Source organism: Megalops cyprinoides, chromosome 15, assembly GCF_013368585.1.
Source record: "Megalops cyprinoides isolate fMegCyp1 chromosome 15, fMegCyp1.pri, whole genome shotgun sequence".
Taxonomy (NCBI): Eukaryota; Metazoa; Chordata; class Actinopteri; order Elopiformes; family Megalopidae; genus Megalops; species Megalops cyprinoides.
In genome coordinates, this window is record NC_050597.1 from 19,742,624 (window position 1) to 19,760,407 (window position 17,784).

The 17,784-nt window shown below is 45.7% G+C and overlaps 1 protein-coding gene across 2 annotated transcripts; it reads left to right on the forward strand.

The window, feature by feature from the left end:
• The first annotated feature begins 372 nt into the window (after nucleotides 1–372).
• LOC118790107 (prosaposin) lies at nucleotides 373–16,084 on the forward strand. 2 transcript variants are annotated; one of them, XM_036546931.1, is made up of 15 exons: nucleotides 373–512; nucleotides 7,536–7,669; nucleotides 8,010–8,084; nucleotides 8,484–8,609; nucleotides 9,616–9,819; nucleotides 10,767–10,910; nucleotides 11,137–11,193; nucleotides 11,654–11,659; nucleotides 12,231–12,398; nucleotides 12,623–12,715; nucleotides 12,929–13,112; nucleotides 13,472–13,635; nucleotides 14,489–14,569; nucleotides 14,940–15,047; nucleotides 15,215–16,084. In XM_036546931.1, exons 1-15 carry the CDS (start codon nucleotides 482–484, stop codon nucleotides 15,248–15,250), a joined length of 1,611 nt encoding a protein of 536 aa, XP_036402824.1. In that variant the 5' UTR covers nucleotides 373–481; the 3' UTR covers nucleotides 15,251–16,084. The 2 variants fall into 2 exon arrangements, with proteins under 2 accessions (XP_036402824.1, XP_036402825.1); XM_036546932.1 differs by lacking the exon at nucleotides 11,654–11,659.
• The last annotated feature ends 1,700 nt before the right edge of the window (nucleotides 16,085–17,784 follow it).

The window sequence follows — 17,784 nt, forward strand, 5'->3', positions numbered from 1 at the left end:
CAGCTATAGAGAGGAAGCTTCATATTGTACCTCATTTTAAAACGGGTGGAGTAAATTTAATCGCGGTTTACAGATACAGTCAAAAGAACACTTCCTCCCTCCAGCTTATTGGTTTGAAAAATCAAATCGAAAACGGGAAATTGGATATACTTAAATTTCCGTTTTACTGTACAAAATGGGAGCAAAGGTGGGTAAGGTTAACATTTTTTTCTACCCTTGTGAGTGAACAGCTGAGCTGTCAGTCACGCGAAACAGTAAGCATTTTACTCTTCCGGTCGTTTGGGGGCGCCAGTGAGCACACTGTTGAGAATACACACGCCCATTTCAAGTCTCCTCACTCTACGCTCTCGAGTCACCTGACAGCAGTCGTGATATAAGAGTCAGCTGACCAGCCGCTCCGCATTGCAGCAACAGCGTTAACAGGGACATCGCGTACTCCCGAAACAGAGAAAACCAAGCGGCACCAAATTGTGGCGACATCATGTTTCTCACGCTTCTTTTAGTTTCCACAGGTAATCTATGAAATATTCTAACCCCTTTATGGCTGGAGGTAGGCTTCTGTGTTATCAATTTTAATTACGAGGAGGCTCGTTTAAAAATCACGCCTCGAGCTACGCCGTTCAATTGCAAGGCGGAAGAACGGCTTGGTAAACAAGTCAAGCGCAGCCATTGTTGTTAGACAGTAGGCTAACATTAACATTACTCAGCGCTTTCTGAAGCGAGCGCTGTTTCTCTCGTATCTTTCTTGATACCTCCATCGAGGCTAACTATGCAACACCATATGGTGATGATATTCTTGTGTACATGTACACTGCTTTCGTACATTAAATTAGAAACTCCGTCGATAGTTCCATCTTTGATAGTCAGCAAGCGTAGTCGTCCTACCTGGATGTCACTCGTTGAAGTCATCGAAATATAACTATTTACAAGGAGACCGTGAGCTAACGAAAATAACCCACGTCGTCGGAACCAGCACTGAACACGGTTGTTGATTTCACATAACTATGGCGGTTATAGATCGTTACGTTATCCTTTATAATAGCTGGACGAAACAGCTACACAGGTAACTGTTGATAGTTATCCGCCTTGCAACGGTTAAGTGTTTTGTTCTGCAATTGACAACTCATCTAAGACCTAAGCTTGTTAGCCTGTGAAGATAATTTTGCTCCATTTTGAAACACGATCATTTTGTTTTTTTAAACGGAGCGCCTACACCTTGTTGGCCCACTGTGTGGTAGTCCTTTGTAAACTTTTGGTCGACACCCTTTGCCGGGATGCATGCATAGCCAGCATATTGTATACTTGGTAGCTAGATGGTTTTGCATGCAAAGTAGTCAGGCCACATGTGTATCGAAGTTTTTGATTGTACAGACCCGGTATATACGGTGTATACAGTCAGCTGTACATTGTTTATGTTTAAGTGACTTTGATCGTTCTAACTTTATAACTTCTTGGTCTTAAGGTTCCGAGGTTGACACTTACGCCTATTTCTCAGTTAAATTAGTTAGGATTTGTTTCTAAGTGGTAGATGGGAAGTTGAAATGCTGTTCAAATTCAGAATTTACTTCCCTACACTAACCTAGTTTTGTATTAACCGTACTCTCCACAGTGGAAGTGGTGTGTGTTTCTCAGGGTCTGTTTGCTGACACTACCTGCAGATTATCGCTGTGAATCCCGCCCGGCCTGCTGTCTCATGACTCTGCGCGTGATGAGGCAGTTGCACCTGTGCATGCAATCTTTAACTGCACGCTTGAATTCACCCCCTCCCCGTTTGGGTAGATGTGCAATACAGCAGACTCCGTACAGCGTTTCTGGCGTTTCTTGAAATTATGGTTGCTTTATCTGCTGTCACACAAAAATGGATTTTTTAAAAACAAATTGGCTGCAGTTACATGTAGTGTGCCCCTGGACACTCATGAGCTGTAGCTGATCTGTCAGTTTAATTTGCTGTTCAGTTTGTTCTGGGACAGGGATTTGCTCTTTGAAGGTGTGACACTTGCTAGACTGTTTTTGTTATAAGTGGGTGATAAACTCCAGATACATTAACATCAAAGTTCATGGTTGCTTAGCAGTACCCTGTATCAGGGTGTTGACATCCCATGTGAACTTCCCCTTTAATGTTCTGTTTCTGTTTTTAAAGGTTAAGCTGTGGTGCTTCAATTGGCCCAACTAGTTTCAGTTCATCTTTTGAGGCCCCATAGCTCTGCTCCCACCCATAGCCAAGACTATCCACTGTCCACTTGTGTCCCTTTATCACAAAGGCCTTATCTTCATAAGGCTGTGTTTGATGAGTCTGGGACTTTTTTACCCTCATGACTTTTTTTCCCCCAAACAAGTCTCATCTATGTTATAGACTGCAGTAAAGTACAGCAAGTCCTGTGCAATAAAACCACTTATTGGCAATAACAAATTGCTGTCACGGTGTCCTCTCTGATCGTTGTGAAATGTGCGGAGGTGTTAGCAAGGTGGTAGGGTTGTGAAACTGGCCATCCTGTCTGAGATGCCTTTGTTTGCTGATGTCTGTGGTCAGCTGTGATTGGGGATGATGGGGAAGATTTATCTGGGCTTGTGCTGACATGGTGGTTTTGAATCCTCTTTTAATCAGTGTTCTTTCAGTTCCTTGTGGCTGGATATTTATTCAGCAGTTAAGTTCGTTTGCTAAAGAAGAGATTCCATTAGAAGGACAATATTGTCCTCCCTGTTGTTGGACTTTGTAAGGTGTTGCAAAGCTCCCTCTTGATTGGGGGGGTGGAGTGTACGCTTTTTAAAGAAAATGTAGTAGCCTGCCTCTAATACAGGGCTTGATATGAGAATTGTTTGCCCTGTCATTAGGGAATTGGTGGCATGCTGTATAGGCTACATTACTAACAGACTATTAATAGCTTTGTTGTCCTGGTTTTGTATTTAGGAATTTTGGATCCGTGTCACAAGCCAGCTGGGCATTCTGGAAGAGGGAATCTGAGAGGTTCAGGTGCATGGTTTAGGGTAGCAAACAATGGCTTGGCTCTCTGATCGTATGCCAGGTCCTAACCTTTTAGATTTTTTTTTTTTTTTTTAAGCTTTCAGTAAAGGTACTATTAAACTTTTGCACAAAGGCCATTGCTCATGACTCAAATTGGGAGCATGGCATTTCCCCAATGTTTGTCTTCTATCATCACATTCATGCTGGAATACAAATGAAAGAAATGACAAAACAAGTATTTATTATACTGCAGAAGGTATTGTTAAATAAGGGTCTGTACCCCTCTGGCCCCCACTTATATAACCTCCTTTGAGTTTAATCCCAAACACTAATATTACACAGGTGTCATTTTGAGGTTCAGCTTCTCAGGTTAATAGATGATTGCAGATGGAGTCTGTACAGTTGTGTGGTGTTGGTCAGCATCCCACAGTGTTGAACTCCAGGTACTTTCTGTGTAATGTAGCAGTTGGTGAAAATGGCCCAGTGCCAATAACACTGCTGAGAATAACATGCCCTTTAAAGTTTGGAGGTCTTTGTGGGGAAGCTTCTGTAGTGAAACCTTGTCACAGCACAGTTTTAACAACCAGTTTTATATCTTGAATACATCAGATTTACATCCAAACTACCATAATATTACAGGTTAAACATTCTCATTTTATCTACAGAAGTGGGTCACTGACAAGTCAATCTTTGACCCTATGTCTGATTCTTTGTTTCAGAGGCTATACTCATTCAGAAGAGCTTATGCACCAGTTTCCTGCTTGAGTTCAGCTGCATTCAGCCAGCTGTAGCCGTTTGGCATCTCTGTCTTTAAGTCCAGCAGTTAATCTCTGCTGGAAAGTCATTTAGTTTGTTTGAACTGCAGTTATAAAATGACTACAAATGCAAGGATTGGACTGATGCAGTCTAGGTAGCATCCGGGCTTCCAGTATATCCCCAGACAGCCCACCAAGCCTATTGTGGTCAGGGCTGAAATGCCTCAGTGGTATGTTTGGTTTCTGCATTGGTTTGTTGTTGTATTGTGGTAAAGGACCCATACAGACACCGTACATTGAAAGATGGCAGAAATGTGCAGCATTGGTTTTTGACCTAAGCCATTGCGCTATGTTTGTACTTCTCCATCGAAAATGGTCTCAGCAGCCGCCTTTCTCACTGTTCCTGTTAGCCTGCGGGCTCCAAGCTGAGCTTCCTGTGTAATGCGGTCACACCCTCATGTAGTTTTGGTTTTTGGCTTTGAGGATTTTTGTGTCGGTGAATGTGTGATTCGCTCTTGAGGAAATGAGAGAAGCTGTTTCTCTTTTGTGTTCCAGTTTCCATACGCTGACACATGGTCGCCGCGTGATGTTGACTCACACACTGCACAGAAGCTCCCACCCACGACACTCTGTATAACAGCCGTGACTGAAGGCCCAGCCTTGTCTTAAACCCAAAACCACGGTCGTAGAGGAATTGTTTGAACAGTGTCGTTTTTGTACCTTGTTCAGAAACCAATTTTCCCAGCTTGGAATTCAGTCCTGGGACTTCCTTCTCATAACTGTTTGCTTAGAATTGCCCCCAGTACGAACTCGGTCTCAAGAGGAAAAAGGAGCAATTTGATTGGCAGTGAGACAAGTGATAAGCTGAATTACACAATTACCCATTTCTTTTGTTTCTGTAGCTGGTCATGTGGTGAGCACTGTTCAGACAGGTTCAGACCTGAGGAAGTACTAATAAAAGGGTGTGATATGGTGAGGGGGGGCCTTCGAGACTGCCTCCAGCAGCATTTTTTGGAGCTTACATCAGCGGATGACTCGAATGTTGCTTTCACTGCGACTTTTGGCAGCATGTGAGGTTGACTGCATGACAGCAGATGAGCGAATGTGTCTTGCAGCGTCATGGTCTCATGTCTGCGGCACTGTCCTTTGCTTTAATTGTTTGCCATTACATCAGAAGTCAGAACTGATGGAGATCTGATGCCCTTGTCACATAGTGGCATAGTTTCTTCACAACAAATCTGCTCACATATCTTTTGATGTGGGTGTTGCTCCAGAAATTTCCACTGTTGCATGCTGCCTAGCTGGCCCACGTATCCATCCCACGCATCACCTTTACCCGTCTTTGTTTTAAAGAGAGCTATATACATCAGAATGATGTTATTGAGGAGGTCCTGCTTTGAACTGGGCTCAGATGAGGTATGTCTCAGTGTTAATGTCAGCTTAATGCCTAAAGGGGACTGTAGTTACATTTTAAATGCATTTAAAAAGCCCAAAAGCAGATGTTGATGGGAGAATCCCATTCAGAAAAAGCGGGCAGTGAAGTCGCTGGATATGAAATTACTTGCATTTTATCAGTCTGCTTCCCTTCTCCGTGCTTTTTGTTGTGCATTGGTATTTGCAAGTCATGCTTTCATCATTGCCTTTCACCTGTATAGTCTGGAATGAGGAAGGGGAATTCTTTTAAATGTGACTTGCACAGGTCATAACCATATGAAAGGAGTCTGCACCACTGCATTCTTGACAGGCAGTCCAGCGTATCAGACAGAGCTACCAGCAAGGTCTCACTTCCATTGCTGTCCCAGCCACAAGTGTCTGATTCTGACCACAACTTCTCCCTGCAGGCAGGTCCCTGTGCTACCCTCAGTGGAAGTGAGAAAGCACAGTCCCTGTGGAATGCTCCCCCTCTGGTAACTTTTGGAAATCCCCTTTCGCTGCTGACTGATGGCTCTGACGCTCTCGGCTGTGTTATTTTGTTTCCTGGTGACTTCTAACAACACCAATTACATTCAGTGATCAACGTACAGTAATTATTTGGAGATCATGTGGGTCTAAATGATCAGTCCTCTGAATCTTTCTGACTCGCAGTTGTGTTTATCTTTGAGATCTGATCTGCACTGGTGCAAGACCTCTTCACCTCAGCATGGGTCAGGCTTGCCAGATTTCATAGCCAATCCCAGTCAAGAGCTGAAGAGCCTGCAGAGTTTCATACTAACTAATAAGCCACTGATTTACCCCAGACACACAAGACTCATTTTCTCAATATTCCAACCAAAAGCTTGAGCTGGGATGAGATCCAGCTGATCCTGTAGTCCTTTGAAGCACAGTTGACAAGCCCTGGAATTGGTTGTTGCCCTCTTAGGTAGGTAGCATGTTTGGGGATTTGCACATGTGCAAAAGTTGTTGGCATATTTGTGGATTTCTGAGCTCTGTGCTGTGGAGATCAAGGAATTAGAACTCACCAGGATGGGTGTGGCTTCCAGTGTGTTCTTGGTAGATAAACAAATGAACACCCCTCTGTATTGAATGAAGTTGTGGGGCTGTCTATCCTGTGGTGGTGCTAGGCATGCATGTGTGTGCAGTGTCCACAGATCTGGGAAAAGGCATTCAAAGCCCAACACTCATGCCCATAACTGGGACTTTTCCCCTACAGTTCTGGATTGTGTGGTTTAGTTTGTTAGCTAATCCGATTGGGAGGGTCGGTGAAAGTGACCTATAGGGATTTATGGGGCTTTAGGGGGCTCCTGAGGATGGGCGAAAGGGTCTCAGTTCACAATTGTTTGCTCAGCCCTGCCCACCCCTTCCAGCTCTTTCTAATCTGTTTTATTTGTGGTAAACATGGGTACAGACATGTACTGCGGCGTGCTTTCCAGGGTTCTGCATGTCAGAGGTCCTGCCTACCTCTGCTGTATTGTGGCTTATAATGGGGGGAAGTTTGGCTGTGCTCATTGCGGCTTCCTGTGGGTTTTTAATATTTTTTTTTTTTTTTTTGCTAATGTTGATGAGTAAATTCAGTTTAGCTAGGAAGTGTAATGGGCCTAATGTGACTGACTGGAGTCATTTCAGTCTGGGATAAACCCTGTTTTAGACCCTCAGCAAAGTGTGTGTGTGTGTGTGTGTATGTGTTCTGCATGTTGTGAAATGAGTAGCGGAGAGGCAATCACATGATTCCCAGTGTTGGCAGCTCAGACACTGACTGTGCATTAGGTTCTGCTTTTGCCTTTGGTCTGTGGGGGAAGTGAGAGAAACAAGTTTCCCCCTATTCTGTGGGCACTGCTTGTGACCTTGTCTGACTCATCATGGTGGTATTTCATTCACCACCCCCTGGCCTTCTCCATACTAATTCTGTGTTAGGTTTAAGCTACTTGTCTCCAGGCACATACTGGTCCTTAAACCATCTCATTTGCTTACATTTCATTTACTTGTAAGATGTCTTGCCGTGTTCTCCAACACCATTAATAGTGGATTTTTGCAGATGCAATTTCAGTACCTTGCTCAAGGGTGCAATTGAGGTAGCCCATGTGGGACTCAAACCCATCAGCTGTAGGTCTGTAAGGTTTGTGCAATGAAACAGCTCTCCTCTATGTGAACTTTAGCTCCCATAGTTGAGGAATGTACCACCCAACCACAGCTTGAGAGCAGTGTCTTGATTCACTTCTCTCCAGCTCCGCTTTATTAAATCAGGACCTTCATTAGTGGTTACTTGGCTAATGTGTCACTCGGTGTGGCCCGACATTTCATTGAGGGAAGGACTTCAGCTGGGCCTATTGGGTGCAGTCTGCAGCGGTGTGACTGTAATGCGTTCTGTCTCCCTCGTCTAGCTGTGGCAACTCCCCTGCTGGGCACAGAGCAGTGTGCTCGCGGCCCCCCCTACTGGTGCAAGAATGTGAAGACGGCCTCTCAGTGCGGCGCCGTGGCTCACTGCCAGCAGAACGTCTGGAACAAGCCTCAGATGGTGAGTGTGGTGCTCTCTGCACGTGATGCCGATTGTGCTCTTCGGAGGTGGAAGGTGTGGCTAGAGGCCACTGCTCTGCATAGGCCCAGATTGAAGCGACACCCTACCTGACCATCCATCTGTTGGTGGCTCTCTAGTGTCTAGATGCAGCATGATGTGCTGCGCTCACTTTCACAGCAGAGTCCTGTACAGTCTGTAAAAGGCATGGCAGCACCATCTCTTGAGTTTGATAGTCAAAGTACAGAATAAGGAGTGTTCAAACCCCTCTCCCTAGTCCATTTTCAACTGTAATTAACTAAGTAACTAAGTTTCATTGTAATCTCTTTCCTGTTTGATGCAGAAATCTGTGCCATGTGACCTGTGCAAGGAGGTGCTGACTGTGGTGGACCAGCTGCTGAAGGACAATTCAACTGAGGTAAGATGAGGGACAACACCTTTCAGCTCTACTGGAGGATGTCACAGAATGGGGGGTGGGGTGCCTGTTCAGTCAGACCTACTGGCCCTGTGGTTTAATTAGTAAATAGTGTGATTGTAAAATCTCCTTTGGGCTTTGGTGATGAAGACTGAGGTGGCCGTGAGCTGTATCAAGTAATAATGAAAACCCCCTTGCTACAGTCTTCCTGTTTTCGTTTCCGCTAAACAGCCCGGGTTATTGGACCTTTGTTTTGTGCAGATGCTTCCTTTTCTCAGGTTCCTTTTTAGAAGTTATTTTTCATGTGAATTCATCCACATCAATGTAATAAATGTTGTAAATGGGGGGGGGGGGTCATTCTCTTGTGTTATGAACTGTTTCACATTCTGTGCGTTTCTTCAGTCTGAGATCCTGGGCTACCTGGAGAAGGCCTGCCAGCTGATCCCGGATGAGGGCCTGTCCTCGGAGTGCAAGGAGATGGTGGACAGCTATTACCCCATCCTGATGGGCATCATCACTGGGGAGCTGGTGAGTGCGTGGAGCAGGGCAGGGGAAGCTTGTAATGCACTTCCCGTTTCACCTCTGCGCCCACAAATAAATGTGTACCCACTTCTTTGCACACCATTAGAGGCACATTTTGAGTTTTTCACCTGTTACAAGCTTGAGTTTGCCTCCAGCTTTCTTGTCAGCGATTAGATTTCACACGTGATGAATGTATTTGATCTCTGCAAACCCCCATCCCAATAAGTAGCTTTATGTATTAATCCTGTACCAGTATAACAATTATACTGTACAACAAAATGCGGAAAACCTACGGCTATGTCACATTAGCATAATGTTGCTGAACATTTTCCTGATGTGGATGTGTTTGCTGCAGTGTTTTGCTGCTCAGCCTTGTTTAGTCCACCAGTCTCTTATCAGGAGCCAAAATAAAGGTCCATCCATTCCCTCTTATCCTGCAAACTGGCTGTAATGGGAGAGTTAGTGCGGTGAATGGACTGCATTGAGGAGAACGGGCGTGGTGCCAGGGGGGTGGGGCTGAGTGCCGGGAGAGACGGCCCTTTGTGTGGCTCTCTTGGATGGGGCTCCTGTTTGCTGTGCAGATGCAGCTGACAGACTTCACAGCCTTTAGCCTTATTGTCTTAGCAGAAAATGATCTGTTTACTCACACACTAAAGAGCTGGCAGTGGAACCGCTAACAAAGTTTAAAAACCAAGCGGTAACATTCCCCCTGCTTTACAAGGGAGGACAAAGGGCGCGCTTACTTCCCTGTCTGATTTTCAGCTGTGGCCTGACGCTTGGATTCGGTTCTTCTGTGTGGTGGTCAGGTTTCTTGTGCAAGATTTAAGTTTCATAATTGAAGTTTAAGATTGGACTGCATCCCAGATAAGAATTGAGAAACTGGAGCCAGTTTTGGCAACAAGTTTCTGCTTGGTTGCATGGCTGTCAACTGTAATGAGAAGCCAGGGGTAAGTGGTGAGGATGACCATGTTAATGTGACAAGGTGATAACCCTCCCAATCCCAAATTTGCAGGATGATCCCAGCATCGTGTGTGGAGCCATGGGGCTGTGCGAGTCCCAGCAGAAAGTGTTGGCAGAAGGGCAGCTCCTCTCCAATGAGATTCCACAAGTGGACCTGGCCCAGAGTGTCTCCCCTTTCCTCCTCAACGTCCCACAGCTGCTCTACCCACAGGAGACCCCCAAGGTGGAGTCCCCCAAGAAGGAGACCCCCAAACAGGTAAGAGTAATGGGACAATAAGCAGGTGTGATTTGTGCAGTTCCTGTAGGTGAAGATTTCCTTCACATTTTTGGAGCATGTGGATCATCTCTTAAGGGTCTCAGTGAATAGGATCTGGATTATATAAAGGCTGGCCTTTCTGCAACACGTAGCCCCTAAAACTCATGAGCTCCTCAGAATAGATACCTTTATCACACTTATGCTTTTGGGGACCTGATTTTTAGCATCTTTGGTATCCATAGAAATACCCCTCTTTGTCCCTGATGTTGAATTAATAGAATGATTTAAAAACCTATTTGAAACTCTGGTTCATTGGCATAGCCATCATTCTTTTGCATTTTCAAGTATGATATTTGGTATACAATATGTTCATATGTGAGTGAGAGGAGCTTAGTGCTGGGGTTTTCCCTGGATATCCCCAAGCTCACGGGGATCTATTAAACCCTCTCTTGAAAGCTGGCCTTTGGCTCTTTTACCAGCCATGTGCTGCATGTGTATTGGACTTGCTGCACCAGATTAGAGGCTGAAAGATGCCCTGCGTAAATTTGAAACTGGTGTCCAAACGCACACTAGCAGCATTTGGGTGCAAGAAACCCTGCTATCACTTTTCACATCTCATCACTTGACTCAGATCTGGTTTGTAACATTTGGCAGTTTTTTTTCAAATCTTTGAGCATCTGCAAACTTAGGATAACATGGCTATGGTATTTCTTGTATCCTGAAGGATAGCCTTTTGCCATTGCATGGTCCCTCATAGGGCTTCACATGAGTGTGTTATTGGTCTAGTGTCTCTTGAAATTCAAGTGCAGTAGTGGAAACACCAGGGCCTTCAATTTGTTTCACAGAGCTGTAGTAGAATTGGAAAAGGCTAGTGTTCTGTTGCTTAAAAAAATGACAGTAACGGTGAGTGTTGTAATATGCATTCATAACCTTTTCTTCCCCCTCAGGAGAATGGTGATGTGTGCAAGGACTGTGTGCAGTTTCTCACCGATGCCCAGGAGGAGGCCAAGTCCAACGCCTCCTTCATCAACGCCCTCATCAGCCAGATCGAGAATCAGTGTGACCTGCTGGGGCCTGGCCTTTCTGACATGGTGAGAGAAGGGTGTGGCCTCTGACGCTGGGTTAGGGAGGGGCGTGGGTCTGCGCAAGAACTGTTTAGCCTTTGACAGCTGCTCCTGGATCGGAATCGGCTTTGAATTGAATGGATGGGGTTTGCAGGTCTTAGATCAGTTGTAAATGGTAGAACGTACCTGGGAAGTGTTGTGTGAAGAGAGCTGTTTGGTCACATCTCCCCGCCTCTGTCTCCATCTGTTTCAGTGCAAGCAGTACGTCAGCCAGTATGCCCCTGTGGTCATCCAGCAGCTGATGTCCATGGTGAGTCTCCCGGGGGAGTGATATCCTGCATGTGGCTGTTATCAGTTCTCTCCTCAATGAAGAAACTGCAGACATACAACATCCTTCTCTCTCTCTCCCTTGTGACAAAGACCTCAATACTGCCAGGGCGAAGTATAGCTAAAATGGGCATTTCCATCTTTTTTCCATACTAAATGTATTCACTACACGGGTTGTGAGAGCGTACGCTATGTAGAGGGATGGCTCGGTATGTGGATAGCTAAAGTGTGACCCCTTTTATAGTTTAATTTCTGATTAATTTGTATTTAATTCAAATGACATGCTCTGTCATGCCTTTGCCAGGTTTCTCATTGGTCCTTTGACTGTCTGCTGGTCTCACCCACATTTCTAATCACTTGTTTTTTTATCCTTTCTTTCCTCTCATTTGCCCTCATGCTCTGTCCTTCCTCTCTGGGTTGCTCTCGTTATCTTTGGCCCACAGGATCAGGTAGGTGCTGTGAGCTCCGCCTCTGTAGTTTCACCCCTAGTTTCCTCTCTGGCCCTTGCATGTGTAGCTGCTTACCTGTGCTGTACTGTCCACGTAGCTACTCACCTGTAGTAATGTGTTGATACTCACCTTGTGCACCTAATACCAGACTGTGGAAGAGTGATGGGTACTTCGTCAATTCAACATTTTGCAGAAGTGGTTAGGTTTTTTTAAATTGGTTGGACTTTGTATTCATTCACATGGCTGGGAGGGGAAGAAGGGTGTAACTGCAGACTGTTGGGTTTAGCATGGGGTTCCATGCCTGTAGGCATGGATCACTGGGGTATCAGAAGTGGCATGGACAGTGTGTAGGCTTTGTAAGAATGATTAGGGAGAGGGGACTGCATGACCTTGGAGTAACCCTGCATGGCTCCATTCCTCAGAATGCAATCTCCCATGAGTACATGTTTGTGTGTGGGTGTCCATGTCGGCCCTCCTTTGCAGTGCATGCTGGAAGAAAGGGGTTTGTGGTGGGTTCCCCCCCCCCCCCCCTTGTACAGCTGCTCACTCCCTGTGTTCTGTGCCTCTCCAGAAAGCTGAGGACATCTGTGCTCGCGCTGGGTTCTGCCAGAGTCTCCCCCACTCTGTGCCCATGGAGAAGCTGGTGGCAGCCAAGGTCTTCCCCGCAGCCAAGCTCTTTCCCGCAGAGATGAAGGAGAAGCCAGTGGAGATGAAGCCTGTCGCACTGAAACCTGCGAAGGTAACCAGTACAACCAGCTTTCTGAAGCATTCACCAGGTTACACTGAAACAATGTGCACTACGCTTCCCAACACCTTACAAATGCCTTTCTGTAAAATCCAGTAAGGGATTTTATACTGTTAGAAAAGCCCCCCATAAGGGATCAGGTCACTGCCCTGTCACTGCAAAATGCACCATGTGTTTGTGACCATTTGGGTTCATTTTTTTGTCTCCCCACTGCACAGAAAATGGTGCGTGCCCGCGAGTCTCCCCAGTGCGCCATCTGTGAGTTTGTGATGAAGGAGGTGGAGAGCATGCTGCAAGAGGAGAAGACTGAGGTACGACACCCCGCTGCCCCTGGATTAATGCCTCCTCAGGGTCGACATGGCCTTTGAGTATCGCCTTATGGCTTAAGTCCACCTTCGTTCCCTATTCCAAAAAGAGGAAGGATGTTGCAATGTTAGCCAAATGCTACAGTTTAACTGTGAGTTGCCTAAGGCAGAACTGCAGTGTCTCACGGCCCTGTTTTAACCCCTGGCTCTCTCTCCCAGGAGAACGTGGTACACGCTGTGGAGAAGGTGTGCAAAGTGCTGCCCTCCACCCTCTCTGCTCAGTGCAAGGACCTGATTGAGGCCTACGGCCAGGCCATCATCGAGCTCCTGGTGCAGGAGGCTGACCCCGCCACCATTTGCACCTTGCTGGGGCTGTGCAAGGATGCCAGCCGCACCTATATCCGTACGTCTGCCATGTCTGTGTGTGTGACATCAGAGGGTTGTAGGTTTTAAATCCTCTGTGTGGGGCAGTTGCTGTACCTACCAGTGTAGTCCTGAAATACAGCAGGTTTTCCCCCCAGGATAATTTACTACATATTTTGACCACCATCTCCCTGGTCCCCTTCTACCTGTAATTTGTGCAGTTGAGTGCTGATGATAGAATGTGTGGAGGTTATTTTTTTACTTATGAAGTTGCAGCCTTGGGCATCAGTTTGTATTGGGTTTGTGGTGCAGCCTCTGCAGTTAATGGTGTCAGGAAAGGGTACGAGGATCAGTTCTGCATAAGCTGTGGCTCTGTACTCACAGCCGCCTCTCCCACAGCTGTGATGGACAAGGCCAGGTTTGAGGAGGGTGGCTTCTGTGACGTGTGCAAGATGGCGGTGCGCTACATTGATGGCATCCTGGAGCAGAATGCCACCGAGGAAGAGATTGAGGACGCCGTGAGGAAGGTCTGCAACTTCTTGCCAGAGGCCGTCAGAACAGAGGTAAGTACAGGCTGGTGGACGAAAGTCACTGGCTCTGTGTAGTGACGTGTTGACTTAATCGCCAGTCTCTGTCTTGTTAGACTCATGCCAGCTTGCACTGGCAGGAAAACTCTGCCTCTAGCAACCAAATAGTATTGTCAAATTAAGTTAATCTGGACTTAAAGCCAAAAATGGCTGAAACTGAGGGGGCACTTTCACCCGTAACTAAGTTCAGGCTAATGTTGCTGTCACGGTGGGGTGTCGGTGAGAACACAGGAATCAGGTTCTGGGTTTAGAATTTTATTGAGGATTTCGTGGGTTCTGTGTGGAATGTGCGTTTGTGTGTGTGGTTTCTTTGGCACAGACGCACACAACAACACAATACTCTGTGTCCAGGGCTCGGTCTCCTCAGTGATTCCCCCCACAGGTATTGGTGCATTGCTGAGGTGGGGGAAGTCACCACTACTTTATATTGTCCCGTATCCTTGGCCCTATTGAGGTTCTTATTGGTGGACAAAGGATGGGGACAAGTCAGAGGGCAAGTGGTGACCTGGGGGCCGTCCTTGGGTGTGCGTCTGTGCCTCGGGTTACCTGCGGGGGTCCTGCTGATAAGAGGAGCAGCAGGACCGGTTTGGGCAGGTTTCAACTGGGTTGTAAATGAAGTGCCTGTGAGAGGTGGGGGTGGTGCGCAAACAAAGACAAAGACATGTGGCCCTTTTCTACAATGGCACTGGTTATTTCCATGCTTTGCGGCCCTCTAGATGGCCAATTTTGACATCTCAATTCATCAGAATGGATGATGGGTCCTTACCCTGAAGATGTCCACCCTCAGTTGAACTAGTGGCTGATTGGTTTGCCTGCCCTCTCTTTGCAGTGTGATCAGCTGATCCAGCAATACGAGCCCCTCCTTGTCCAGCTGCTGCTGCAGATGCTGGATCCTGACTTCGTCTGCATGGTTAGTACTGCCCGCATTATACATGTGCCTGCGAATCAGTCTTCCCTTTCTACTATAGAAGCAGTTAACCACGCAGCTGAAGAAACCTTTGCTGCTGCCATATTTTATGTGGAGAAATGTGGATTGGTCATTGTATACTTGCATATATGTTTATAATGGAAGGGTAGAAGCAACTTGTAAGGGATTCCACATTTACAGCATTACCATTTGGTATATCTAGCTAGCGCACAAATGACATCTGTTGACACATATGCTGGCTTAAATGGCAGTGGTGCACACCTACCATGTAATCTTCATCCTGGCAGTTGCAGTGTTGCTTGGGTGGGCAGGATGACTCTGACAGTGTCTGGTTTCCCCACCTCCCCTGTAGAAAGTGGGGGCCTGCCCAGGGGGTTTGGTGAAACTCTTGGGAACCGAACAGTGCAGCTGGGGGCCTGGCTTCTGGTGCAAGAACATGGAGACGGCCACACGTTGCAATGTGAGTTCCCATGCCCCCTTGTGGGCTGTTGCAAGTTCAAATTCAACATGGCGAACAGGTTGTATACCCATGAATGTGAATTTTGTACAGTACCACCCTCTTGTGGAGGGTAGGACTAAATGAATGATGCCCTCCTCACTGTTTCTCTTCTGTTCATTTTTTTGAAGGCTGTGGATCACTGCAGACGTCATGTGTGGAACTAGGAGGAGGAGGACCACAGTCTGACCTGAAAACTAGGGAGAAATGTAGCGCTGCTTTCCTGTTTTAAATTTGGTCCTTTTCTTTTAAAAAAAACAGTAGATTTAAGAACTGCAATTTGATTTTTGGTGTTGATTTAACAAGCAGGTCTGTTAAGTGGAAAGACCAGTGGCAAGTGTTTTTTGGGAGGTGGGGAGGGGGTGTTGGACAATGGGGGATGGATGGCATTGGAGGTGTTGGGGGGGGTTATTAACTGAATTTTTTTCTGCTTTTGAGGGCAGAATAGGAGGAACTTTCCACTATATAGTGATTAATATTCTATGTCACTCACTGGTGTACAGTAGGAGTGGTTGGTCTAATGTGTGTTTCAGTCAGCTGTAAGCTTGAGGAGTAGCTGGACAGCTGACACCTTAAATGAAAGGAAGAGCTCAAAGGTCTCTGCATTCAATAAACAAACTTCAAACGGGTGGCCTGGCTGGTTGCCTAAAGTAACCTTTCTCCCCCCGCCATAACGTCAGCAAAATATCTGTTCGGCCTGTGTCTGGGTGGATATAGGTGTTTAGTTTTAACTTGAAGCCTGGTCATAATATGCGGTGATCTTTTTGTTGTAACAGCGTAATTTTGTGTGATTGTTTTTAATGAGCTGAAGCCCTGAAGCGTGAAATGCTGAGCAGCATGTCTGCCCGTCACTTTCCCCACTCACCTAATGTGCTCAATTCTTCATTAATTGATTTCTAGTTTCGAGACCTTGTTTTTGTGCTCAATCAGCTTCACTGTTGTCGGCTTGAGCAACTGTCAGGTGAAATTTTTTTTTTTTTTGTGGAGGTTTGGAGGGACGGGGGGGGGGGGGAAGAGTCTGATTTTTAACAAAATTGAAATAAAGACAAAACTTCTAAATCCACATGGTGTTCAGTGTGTTTGGGTGGGAAGCTGGGTTTGACTTGGGTGGTAGGTGGGTCTAAGGCTACATTCAGACAGCAGGGCTTAATGCTCAATTCTGAATTCAGTTTTTTTTTCCTTTCATTTTTGAAACTGAATGGTCCTGAAATGTCCCCCATGCACATGTTTTTTGTGTGGTCATGCAGAATTATAACAAGGGTAACAGAGCAGAGTGACACAATCACTTGGGCCATGTTAAACATGCTCAATACTGATTTTAATGGCAACACAGGTCGCATGAAAGTTGCATGGCTAGATATCCGATTTATGTCCACATTCATGAGACCCAAATCAGCACTGAAAAAGTGACACACTCTCTTCACGCTGTTGTAAAAACCGGGCCACACTTATGGGGAAACGTGGAAACTTGACCATCTTTTAGCCGCATAGCGTGAGTGCAAATGGCAACGTTGCATGTCATATTGCACATACTTTGGCAAGAAGGTTTTCATTCCAGTCACTGCCTTTTCATAATAAGACGGCTGGATTGAAAAGCTTATTCAAGTGTCCACTATAAAGACGGCATCTGATCTGGAGGTACATGTGAACAGGTGAGGTGATGTCCTTGCTCTAATGAATGTCAGAGGAAGATCATTCAGGTTGTTCCTGGTACTGGGTTTATGGAACTATGCATTTAATTCCCACTACAATAAATGCTAATTGAAATTTTGTAAAATGGATTAGATGTCCAGGTCAACTGGCAATGTTGTTGTAGGCCAGGTTGATTGGATGAGATGTATCTGGAAACTGACAAATACTGCCATGCTTTACTGAAAAGTCAAAATGGCCTACCAACTGTATCATTCAGTGGAGTAAAGAATTAAACCACTGAATTCAATGTTATGATGGACTTTGACATATACACATTTGACATATTTCCCATTTTCCTTCCTGGGGAAGAAGTGCATTAACAGCTGATAGTGCACTGATTCAGCCATAGGTGTGAAAGATATTGTTTGCGACTCATGTCTGTGTGCCAAAATGGTCCCTTGATCTTATTAGAATACAGTTGATGAACAGTAGCATAACAACCAGGAGTAAGGTCAGCCACTACTCAAGACATGCTAATTCAATCACCACTGGACAGCCAATACAATACTGGTGACCTGATGAATTCATAGGTGATCACGTCACCACATCCTGGGTCTTTGCCTTATTCTAAAAGTCAATGTAAAGGCTCATGCCTTTGAGGTTCACAGTGACTCTGCTGAATCTGCTCCCCAGAGTACTTGTCAGATCCTTGTTCTTGCAGCTGACAGAACAATGATGTTGCTGCATGTTTCTTCCAGCACAGAAACCAACACAATGTTGCTTCAGCTAAAGGTATATTTTATTTTTCTCTTACTGGTCTCTACCTGTGTGAATTGCTACACAGGGCTGAGGTGAACATGAGTTTAAGTCTTAAATCTTGTTAACATTAAATAAAGATTATAGAGAGACTGTTAATGAGATAGGAATCTGATTTCTACAACTGAAACCACTGGAAAATTGGTTGCCAAGACAATTTCATTGGAAGTGCACAAAAATAACAGTACCACATTGGCTCCAATCAAAACCACTATTTATAGAGGGATTAACTGTTCCAGAGAAAAGCAGTTTC